The 10,872-nt window shown below is 50.6% G+C and overlaps 2 protein-coding genes across 2 annotated transcripts; both read right to left on the reverse strand.

The window, feature by feature from the left end:
- Positions 1–1,286: 1,286 nt before the first annotated feature.
- LOC125539097 (pectin acetylesterase 3-like) lies at positions 1,287–5,515 on the reverse strand. Its single transcript, XM_048702465.1, has 10 exons — positions 4,936–5,515; positions 3,245–3,327; positions 3,043–3,172; positions 2,874–2,947; positions 2,570–2,784; positions 2,373–2,487; positions 2,177–2,254; positions 1,977–2,082; positions 1,656–1,795; positions 1,287–1,575 (listed from the first exon to the last, which is right to left on the reverse strand). Exons 1-10 carry the CDS (start codon positions 5,261–5,263, stop codon positions 1,474–1,476), a joined length of 1,371 nt encoding a protein of 456 aa, XP_048558422.1. The 5' UTR covers positions 5,264–5,515; the 3' UTR covers positions 1,287–1,473.
- Positions 5,516–6,509: 994 nt separating this feature from the next.
- On the reverse strand, positions 6,510–10,671 carry LOC125539096 (probable metal-nicotianamine transporter YSL12). Its single transcript, XM_048702464.1, has 6 exons — positions 10,129–10,671; positions 8,613–8,776; positions 8,420–8,517; positions 8,202–8,336; positions 7,896–8,085; positions 6,510–7,787 (listed from the first exon to the last, which is right to left on the reverse strand). The coding sequence occupies exons 1-6, from the start codon at positions 10,592–10,594 to the stop codon at positions 6,684–6,686; spliced, it is 2,157 nt and encodes a 718-aa protein (XP_048558421.1). The 5' UTR covers positions 10,595–10,671; the 3' UTR covers positions 6,510–6,683.
- Positions 10,672–10,872: the final 201 nt, after the last annotated feature.

A 10,872-nucleotide genomic window follows, 5' to 3' on the forward strand; every position in this document is an offset into this window, starting at 1 on the left:
CGCTGACGCCACCACGGCGTCCAACATCAGCACCCCCTGCGGGCGAATTGCTGAGCACGCCGCGGTAGCCGCCGTTACACCTTAGCACCACGCCGCCAAGTACCACCAGCCGACACAGCTTGAAGTCTGTGGAAGATTTGTCGTGCGTAGCATCTACCAACCAGGCATGACAAAGGGTCGTGTGTAGCACCTGCCAACTAGGCATGACAAAGCGTAACACCCGTCGGTCAGGCATGACTTGACATCTCCACCGAAGCTCCGTGCAAGATGAAGCCGCTCCACCTCCTACCTCTGACTTCCAGCGCTGCTCCACAAACGATGCTCCCAATAGAGAAATGACATTGCAGTGCCGCCATCGTCCGATCTAGAAAACCAGATCCTAGGGTTTCCCCCGGAGCGGCACGAGTGGGTCGACAGTAGTTACAGAACGATGCCTTCATCAAGGTAACGGCGCAGAATGCCTCCATCGTCCACCGTCGGAGGCGGTGGTTATGGTGGTGCCTCCAGCTCTCATGCCGTAGTATCCTAGGCCGAGCGCGTGGCGTGGCAGCAGGCGAGGTACGACTGGCACAATGCCACTCGCCGCTCCGCTTTCGCCAAGATGGACGTGGCGCCGGAATGGGTCCGTAAGGACCCGGACCTCTCCATGGCGTGGGCGCTCGACCGCTCCATCACCACCGCTGAGACGGCCGCCAGGTGCTTGCGCCGCCTTGACGGCGAGCTCTCCAAGATCGGCGAGGAGTGGTCGTTTAGCGACAGCTCCGCCAACGCCGACAGGGGCAAGGGCGCCTTCGGCAGTGGAAAAGGTGGCCCTTCGCACGACGCAACAAGAGGTGGTCAGGCGGCCGCGGGGCAAGGCTGTTGTGGCCCTCTGGCATCCTCGCGCTGCTGGAGGAACGACGACAACGGCTCAGATGCCGACCATGGTGCGGCAGAACAACCACGCTTACGAGGTGGTCGTCCGATACAGGGTTTAGTATTTTTTTAGTTTTTAGTAAAATGATCGAAATATCGACCGTTCATGTAAATTAAATCCGAACTTGGATGAAATCCGCCCGGTTTGAACGATTTTCACCTGGTTAGTTCGAATTGTTGTCAAAATGTATGCGGCTACGATTGGATGACGTCCTTCCGCATCCGTGGACTGGTTCCTCCCCTCCCGGTCCGCGGACAGATGCGTGAGAAAATTTGTGGGTTGCCGTTGGAGATGTCCTTAAGTTTAGGGAGGTGGGGGTCTTTGCCCATTGAAAAATTGTGGGTATTTTTTCTCTCCCCTATCCCCTCTCTCAGCCTCATCTTTTATTTCTATTACATTTAACAAGTTTATTCTGAGGAGACCTTCATAATTACATCATACACAAAGACATATCATCCGGCCTGAAGTGAAGTCTCTATGAAAAACTAACAAATACTTGCCTCGAGTTCTAAATCCTAATCGTGAGGTTCGAATCGGCCCTTGCTTGCAAGATCTTCTTATATGATGTTGCGGCATGTGTTGTCGCAAGGGTATGGGCAATCGATCGCCTTCACTTCGGCCCGGCCAAAGTACCAATCGCCGACAGATTTCGCGATCCTCTGTATTTGCAACGACCACAAAATTTACATGAAAACTGTTAACGAATGTGTTAATGCTGATGAGACTTGACGTATTCTACCTTGTTCTGAATGGCAGGGGTGCCATTCCAGGTGGCCGGCAGTTCGGACTGGCAGTGGGCGAAACACGAGTTTATGAAGAGCCCGTTGCTCTTGGAACCGGAGAAGCCTCTCACGGATGCCACCATCTGATCTCTGAAACCTGCATGTGTGAACAAAATTAGTTACTCACGACTCAGTAGTTGTCCAGATCGTCAAGGAGTATTGTGTTTTGCCTCTCATGCTAGCCCGCGCAACGGCTTTCATGCTAGTTGCTCAATCGGTAAATTAGGTTTTGAGTGGCAAGTTGGATTAGATATCGCAAGTATGAATTGTTCTTTTACCTTGCAGGAAGTTTATCTGAGACGCGTTGCAGGCCGAGCGGTTGAACTTGCAGGCTCGCCAGGCGCGGCTGGGGTCGGCTTTGCTTGGGGCCAGGCTTTCCTCAATCTGATTAAGTTTCCGTCAAATTTGCTACCTCCTTGTGCAAATTAGTTACTCCCACCTTAAGATAAGTCATTCCTGCGTGCAAACATTTAGTTACCTGCCAGACGTCGTAGGCTGCGTTGAGCAAGAAGATGGGGGTCTTGATGCTGTCGATTATATTCTGAGGGAAGAAGCACTGCAGACGTGCATGCAAAAGAAACAGCAAGGTAGCTAGGATCAGTAGACAGAAGAGAGTCACTCACGAATGATCTTTCTTGCACGCAAATTAACAAGTAAATGAAGCACGCACGCACCGAGGTGGCGTCGAGGTGATCGGTGCAGGTGGGCGGAAGGTTTGGAGCCACTCCCTGCATGGCTACAATGTCGCCGTAGTAAGATCTCAAGCTGCGGCCCCCGGAAACATCAACGCTGCACGCAAACAGTCCATCAACTGGGTGAGACCCGTGAGAGTGACGGTGAATCAGCGATATAGGTAAATAGGTAGACGTACGCGTCGAGGAAGAGGCCTGCGTCGGCGAGGCACTTGACGGTGGTGCTTCGGCCGGCGAAGAAGGCGCCGAACTGGTCGCAGTGGAGTATCGCCGCCAGCCCACCGGCGGAGCAGCCCGTGAGAAGCGCCCGGTCGGCCGACGCCATCCCGATGGAGAGGAGGTGCTGGATGGCTTCCTCCCAAATCCGCTGCCCCCGGAAGTAGAGCCCGGTACCCTGCAACATATTTACAGTGGTGATGATGCCACCACGGATCGATGCATGAAGAGCTGACACATTGTTGCGTCTAAGGAATTAATATGCACCTTGTCGAAGGTGTCGCCGGCGAAGGAGGCGCTGTCGCAGTAGCGGATCTTCACCCGGTTCCAGTTGTAGAAATCTGCATGAAAAATGCACATGTCGTCGATGGCCTCGTTTGCCCGAGATTAATCATGCAAACCATCTTTGCTTTTGGAGTTGAGACTTGAGACGGACCAGGATTCTCGGCGGGACTGGCGCTCATGATGCCGGTGAAGGCGATCTGCCGCTCCATGAAGTTGGAGGAGCCATGGTGAGTCCTTGTCCGGAACCTGCACGTCCTCGCGTTGTTGCACCACCCGCCTCCCTGCACTTACGATGCACCAAGGATCAGGTAAAATCATGTATGCACCACTGTATAAGTGCGCCCGCTGGGTACCTCGAGGTTGACGATCCAGCTCTTGCTCCCTGCCCCGGAGCCCGGGTCCAGGTGGTAAGCGGCCGGCGTCCCATCCATACACACTGCAATCGTAGATAGCAAATTAGTCTCGGTGTGTTGCACATGATTTAAAGTAAATCAATACTGTGCAGACGTCAGAAACAGTTCAATAGCATATACCAATACCACTCAAAATTCTTAGCTAGCTAGGCTTGATTCCGGCAGAGTAAATTGCTCAAAACGATCACATTTGTGGCTAGGCTAACGGATCGCCACCGCTTTTGTCGAAACCACAGGAGGAAAAAATGACAACTCCGCGGCAAGTAAGTAACGAATCGAACTGACCACCACTTTCCATTTTTGGTGAAAAGGGAAAATGAAAAAATTGGGAGGGGGTTTGTGGGCTGTGCCGTGGAATGGAAGCTAGAACCCTGCCTAGACCAACCTTCTACATCCTCAACATTTTATTTGGGTCCTACTACGCATCGGCCGGGTGATAACTTTTAATTATCCAACGCCTCTTTGACCATCAAATCAGCCACGATCAAATGGCCCGCAGTGTATCCCTCATCTCGCTCATCCTTCCTTCACAAAAACAGTTGCAACGTTGGCCATATTTCAGAAACATCAGCTGAGTAGCAATTCGCCTCATGCATTCTCTTTTGGACGCGTGTCTCCGCAACATCAGTGATGTTTCTGAAACCAACGATGAAGTTGCAACCCAGCGAGCTCGCAACACCCACACCGCCACAACACCGATGATTTCAAAAACGTTGATGACATAGCAAGCTGGCGAGCTCGCAGACTCGTGCCTTTGCAACATGGGATGTTTGACAAACACCTCGCCGCCGCCTCTCTCTTCCCTTGAAGCAGTGTGCGGGCGTGTTGCAGCACCTTGGCCCGGCCTTGCAGCATCGGCTGGCCGCCTCTTGAGCTTGCCGGAGGAGCGGTGTGTGAGGATGAGGGAAAGGAGAGGATTCGACGCATTGGTCTGGTTTGCTTCGATGTTGACGATGAGGAGAAGGAAGACAAGTCACATAACACATATTAAGATAATCTCTAAAAAATTCAGATCAAAATTCGAAACATACACCAAGAAGCAAAAAAGAGAAACTCATATGTGAATAGTATACAAAGAACCATTCGCAACTATTCATAACAGATTTCTCTTTTTTTGCTTCTTGATGTATGTTTCGAATTTTGATCAGATTTTTTTAGGGATTATCTTAATATGTGCTATGAACATGGTGACCAGCCAGCCGCGGCGAAGGAGAGAAGGAGGCAGAGAAGGGGCCCCGGCAGCTGGATCTGAGTGCACGCTGAAGACGCACGGGACCGATCTCGAGCGCAAGAAGCACAAGAGAAAAGATGAAGAATGCATGCATGTATTGTCGAACGCCACTGGATTCCAATTGCTCATAGACATATGAAACTACCGACCGGCGCCAGAATTTCGCAGACAATTCTTGATAATCTAGCTGACCAAATTGTCCACTACACTCTACATATGCCTAAATTTTTTCACTCGCTAGCTATCAGCTGAATCGATCAAGCAGATCAGATACCATTTCCCATAGTACACACCGAAAAGGAGCAGAAGTCCCCCGCCAAAATTAAAAAAGAGGAGCAGATGAACAAGAAGAAACGAGCAGTGATTCACAGAACCATGCTTGGACTTGGAGTGGACATACCGGCGCCCTTCTCGACGGAGGCGTTGAGGAAGGTGATGGGCACCATCATGTCCGCGACCGCCGCCGCGGAACGTCGATGCGTCCTCCTCCTCCTGCCACCGCCGTTCGCCGCCTGCTCGTCCGCCGCCTCCACGCAGCTGCCGGCGATGAGGAGGAGAGCAAGAGCGAGAAGCGCCCACGGCCGGACGGCACCGACCCTCGTCTTCACCATCGTTTCAATGGATCGAGTAGTGGAAGCAAGATCGAGCCGATCGATAGGAAAATCCCTGGACGACGTATATTTAACGAGCGCATAGCAAGGGAGTGACGCACCTATATAGCTACACATAAACAAGGAGTTAATCAAGCGAGATATATCCTAATCAATGAGGAAGTAAAATGCTTCCAAATACGGGTGTGCAGTAGCGTACTACTCCATATAGGAGTATCCACATTGCATAGACAAATCAACCATGTTAATTACATGCATGCGTTCCATATTTGCCAGCGAGCTATATTTTGGAGGCAATTTGGCAGCTAACTAATAAGCAGCAGGAGGGAATCAAACAGGAATTAAGTTAGGCATGCCATTGCCACCCTGGCTCATAAACGGCGAGAGAAGAGAACATGCGCATCATGTACCAGCAGAATCGATCCATGAGAAAGAAGGTAGAGACAGCGCGCGCATACGGCGACCGAACACGCGACAGAGCGAAAGAGGTAACGGGCGCACGGCACGCGTGTACGCATCCGTTTCTATTGATCGTCGTATATGCGTGTACGTTTTGCGTAGGTGCCGGTTGATTTCGACGGCTCACCGGCATCCGTAAATCGGCCCCGGGCGATTACAGGGTCAGTGTGCACTGGTTGTTACGGTAGTATACCTTTTCCATACGATCAAACTTTGGCCGCGCTCCACTATCAGTCCACTATCATCAGATAACGGACCGAAGATAAAGAGCGTTCAGTGCAAAAAGCGGTAGATGTTATAATCTTGGACAAGGAAAGCAAATCTCCAAGAGCAACTTTAGCAGAGTCATCAGATTGGCCATATCGGCATAATAACTATTAATATGACGATTTTGGCTAAAAATGGCACTTTAAAGAGTCGGCATACGAGGATTGATCGGTATAATTTATGGAGCTCGCTGAGAGTGACATTTCGAGTGGAATTGGTTTCTACCGGGTATCTAGCCACCACCGGATGGTGTTGAGATTCGGATGTACTTCTCCCGTAGTCAAACACACCGTTGGTCTCAAGTGTGTACGCCTACACAACGATACCATATGGGTGCGATTGTGTACGAGTACAGGACGCCTGCCTGGCCCACACATTCAATTCGGTAGGAGAAAACCACGAGCAGCACAGACCGAGTTTGTCATTTGCTTCTCACAGTTCATCAGCCGAGGGGTAGCCATTTAGGGATGTCAATCGTTTAAGGAGCAGTCCCACCAACAATCGAACAGTTTAAAATTTGGTTTTGTTTTTTCTTTAGAGAAATGAACTATGGAGCTAGCTAAAGCTAACCAAACGGGACTTACTTGTAGACGCCCCTTGTTTGCCATTAGCCCATTACATCCCTATAGCCACTTAATAAGCACAACCTTAAAGCTTACATACATTAGCTACAAAATCACCATACGTAACAAGCCATATACAATCGTGATTATAGGATGATGATACAGTACAGAATGTGTAACTTCAAACTATAGACAGGGAGGCCTTCCTTTTTTTCCAAGGAAAGGAGAACTGCCGCACAGGCACTGACTTAATTTCCTAGGTAGGCATCCACGTTGGCATTGACGGATCTCGATAGAAACTTCATGCAAATCGGTGGCTTCACCTTTGCAAGAGCGAGGATCGACTGCGGCAGCGTCCAAATGCCGTCACCGCAGATCAACCCCGAGGCGACCGCCGGCGCAAACGCGTCGGCCTTGGCCTTGTTCACGATCCCCCACACGAAGACGATGACGGTGCCGACGAACATGTCGATGGCGAAGTAGGAGCCGATGTAGAAGGGTATGGCCATGGCCATGGGCAGCGGGATGAGCTTGGCGACCTTGGCGGGCACCAAGTCCCTGACGAGGTTGATGAGGATGGCGCCGGCGAAGAAGACGTAGCAGAGCGTGAGGCAGTGCTTGGGGAGCGAGGAGAAGCCGTCGACGCCGAGTATGGCCATGTTGCGGTAGACGATGGCGTAGGGCGCGGGGTACTCGCTGCCGCTGATGCCGATGTCGTCGAAGGCCTTGTAGAAGAGCCAGAAGACGCAGGGCGCGATGACGCAGCCCATGCCGGTGCCGATGATCTGGCTGATGAACATGGACCTGGGCGACGCGAGCGTGAGGTAGCCCGTCTTGAAGTCCTGCATGAGGTCGGCGGCGGTGGACACGATGCTCATCATGACGCCGCAGGCGGCGAGGCCGACGAGCACGCCGCCGTGCGGGGCGCCCGCCCACGCGCCGAAGATGAAGATGGCGAGCTTGCCGTAGGTGGAGGCGAGGGACCAGTCGGTGAGGCCTGTCCCGTAGGCGTTGCAGAAGGCGAGCACGGGCGCGAAGACATACGCCACCAGGATGTAGTACCACTTGAGGTCCGGGAAGATCTGGGGTAGGGTGGCGATCGACACCGCGGCGACGGCGGCATACCCCGCATACGCCACCGACTTGGGGATCTGGTCCTTCATGAATTGCTCGGTGCGACGCTGCTCGTCGAACGATACAGGCTCGCCGGTGGCCTTGGCGCCGCCCACGTCCGAGACCGGGATGGTGCTGTTCTTCTTCGCCATCGCCGCGAAGGCGACACTCGTGCGGACGAGCACCTTGACGAAGTTGTACAGGCCGTCCCCGAGGATCATGGCGATGGATATGAACACCTGCAGAGTAGTTGGGATTGGTTGCTTGATTAGTACCAGCATCAGTGGCACCAATCAGCCAAACAAATTGAAATCAAAGATGATGAAATGTGTAGATGTTTGTTTTACCCTGTAACCTTGGAGGCCATGGAGACTGCTGTCTTTGAGGTCAGCCGAGTACCAACTCCCTCTGTTGTTGTGTATCAAGGGCCACATCACACCCCACGACAGGATGCCTCCCAGTAGAACAGACACGTTCACTATGTGGGGGCAGATCATCCCGACTCCAACATAGGTAGGGGAGAAATCGAAATAAAACCTGAAATTTTGAAATGTGAAGTTCAGTTTGGACAATGAGTTCAGATCTCCATATAGATACAAAAGGCTTCAGGCAAGTTTCAGACATTCAGACCAAGAAAACAGGCATTATCCAACCTGCTCTTGTAGGCCTGAAGGCCCAAGGAAGGGAAGTTCTGAAACCCACAGCCGTCTCCAGCAGTGTAGAACCACTGGAAAAAGCCCCAGAGGAAGCTGAATGAAAAGAACTTGCCCAATGTCCTTACTTGCTTCCTGAAATACCATAATCATGTTGTCACTAACTATATATCACCAAGGAGAATACTAGCACTGTGACATTCAGACGACTAGATTACTTTGCAAGCTTTGCACCCTCTGGCGTGTGGAAACCGTTGATAAGATATGCAGTCGCGGTGCCACTTGGATAGGTGAGCTTGTAGTCCACGATCATGATCTGAACCAGAAAGTGATTTGAGACGATTAGTAGATGGGTATGCAGGGATGATGTAAGAACATAAGTAGGAATGCAGAAACAGGCTGCAGATTTACCTTTCTCAGGGGCACAAGAGCAAATAGCCCAACGAAACTGACGAGGAAGAGGAACCCTATCATCCACCCGATGTGGGGGTCCTTGACATTCTGAGCATCGTTAGCCTCTGTTGCTTGGCTGGCGATGGTTCCACTCATGGCGAACAAGTAATTGCCAAATCCACCTGATCAATTGGAATGAGCCAGTGCAGTGAATATCACATTTCTCCATGTACAGAACCCAGATTATAGGTAGTCAAAGCCATCAAATGTTTTCAGCCAAAGTTTAGGTTCAAACAAGCAAATGAATATCCCTAGATTTATTTGTTCTTCTCAATGTTCAAATTTGAAAGCCTCAGCCAAAAGGTTTTGCCATTGGTTATTGATAATAGTCCAAGAAACCATACTTCTTTTCGTAGACACATCTCTATCCTTTTTGCTGAAGAGGTCATATTTGAAATCTAGCCCAAGATTCTCGCAAGAAAAAAAAAGGGGGAAGGGCCTAATAAGACTGGAAAAAGGGACAGTCGTTGAAGTCAAGTCTACAACATCACATCCATGGGCCACAACCTATTAATTCTCTTGTATATTTCAACCATGCGTGTAGATATGGAGTCAAACCATCTAGATCACTATTTCAGCATGAGGTCATAGGCAACTTGGCTGTCCCATACTGAGACCGCGATTACTAGTACGTGATAACGATAGTTTGAATACACAATTAACCAGTCTATCAGCATACTAGTGAAAAGTCTTCTTTACATAAACAAGCTAGATACAAACCAGAAATGTGTAGTCTCTCTAGTGTCGAAACCATCGAGATTCCCCCTTAGAATTATTTTTTGCAGCTATCAGAAATATTATGCAAAACCATGGAATTCTGTAATTATCAAGTATGTTGCTACAGTCCTTTTGCAAATTATTGTATTTTCTAAAAATTATGATGGAATATTCAAGATTTTTCTAAATTTCTTGCTGTTTTTCCAATTTCATCCTACCATAGCCCTAATGTTATTCACTCAGAACCACAAAACTCCTCCAACTGAATATTTGCTTTTTCCATCTTAGGCCTGCTATTTCATTTCACATGATTTACTTTGTGCATTTTTGCTTTGCACATGTTCGTATGCAGATGGTTGAACTCTTATGCAGTTTTATCAGGGGATGCGACAATAAAGAATCACTAAACCGTACTCCCTTTGTAAAGAAATATAAGAGCGCTTATAAATCACTAAAATATGCAGGTTTTCCATGGACAAGTCAGTAGGTTTCATCATCTTTCTATATCACCTTAGTGTAGCAACTTCGGCGTTTAAATATACTTCGCCTGATTGCGAAAGAATTGATAGAAGCCTTGAATAAAGTATCCCTCGTAACTACCACTGGTAGTACTATACATCGGAGAGTAGCAGCAAGAACAGCACTTGATACAGCTCTGCTTCCTCTGCTTCCCCTTAGTGAAAAAGCAGAGGCTCTGCTCACTCGTCAATCGAAAAGGAATAAAGGAGTCGCGGGAGTTTGGACTTGAAGAGCTTACCGCTGAAGGCGATGTCGTAGGCGGCGACGACGCAGGTCTGGATGACGGTGTTCTCCTGGCGCGTGAAGGGCTGGCGGAGGAACCCCATCCTCTCGATGGCGGAGGTCCAGAGGCGGACGAAGAAGAAGCCGAGGAGGCCCGCGGAGACGTTGAGCGACGGGATGATGCCGGTGGTGAGGTTGAGCTTCATCACGATGACGCTGAACATGATGGCCAGGAAGAAGCTGACCACGAAGGCGCGGAGCGTCAGCTGCTCCCGCCACGTCGGCACCGGCCTGCCCTCGAACGCCCGCTCCACGGACGCCTCCGCGTCCCCCTCCTCCCCGGCCGGCGCGCTCCCTTTGATCTCGCCGTCGTCGTCGGCCCTGGCGGCGTTGTGGCGGTGGCGCAGCGTGCCGGCCTCCACCGCCGACTCCTCGTCGCCGGCGGCGGCGGCGGCGTCCGCTTCCGTGGTGTGCGGCGCCATTGCCCTTGGAATGGACGCGCGCGCGCCTTCCGTGGTGTGTGTGAGACTGTATTTCAAGTTTGCGACTGGCAAGGGTTGCATACTTGCATTTATATAGGAGTAGTGACGCGCCGTGCGGGTTAGATGCTATTAATGCATTGAATTTTCTGCTATATACTATTCCAGCTATCAGTCATCAGTAGTAGTACTAGTATATGTGAAGTTTAGTTAGATGTTGTTTTCTCGATTGTGTCTAGCGATGATGTGAATGAATATTCATTCAGCTGGCGACGGCTGAA

The sequence above is a fragment of the Triticum urartu genome, chromosome 2 (assembly GCF_003073215.2).
Source record: "Triticum urartu cultivar G1812 chromosome 2, Tu2.1, whole genome shotgun sequence".
Lineage (NCBI taxonomy): Eukaryota > Viridiplantae > Streptophyta > Magnoliopsida > Poales > Poaceae > Triticum > Triticum urartu.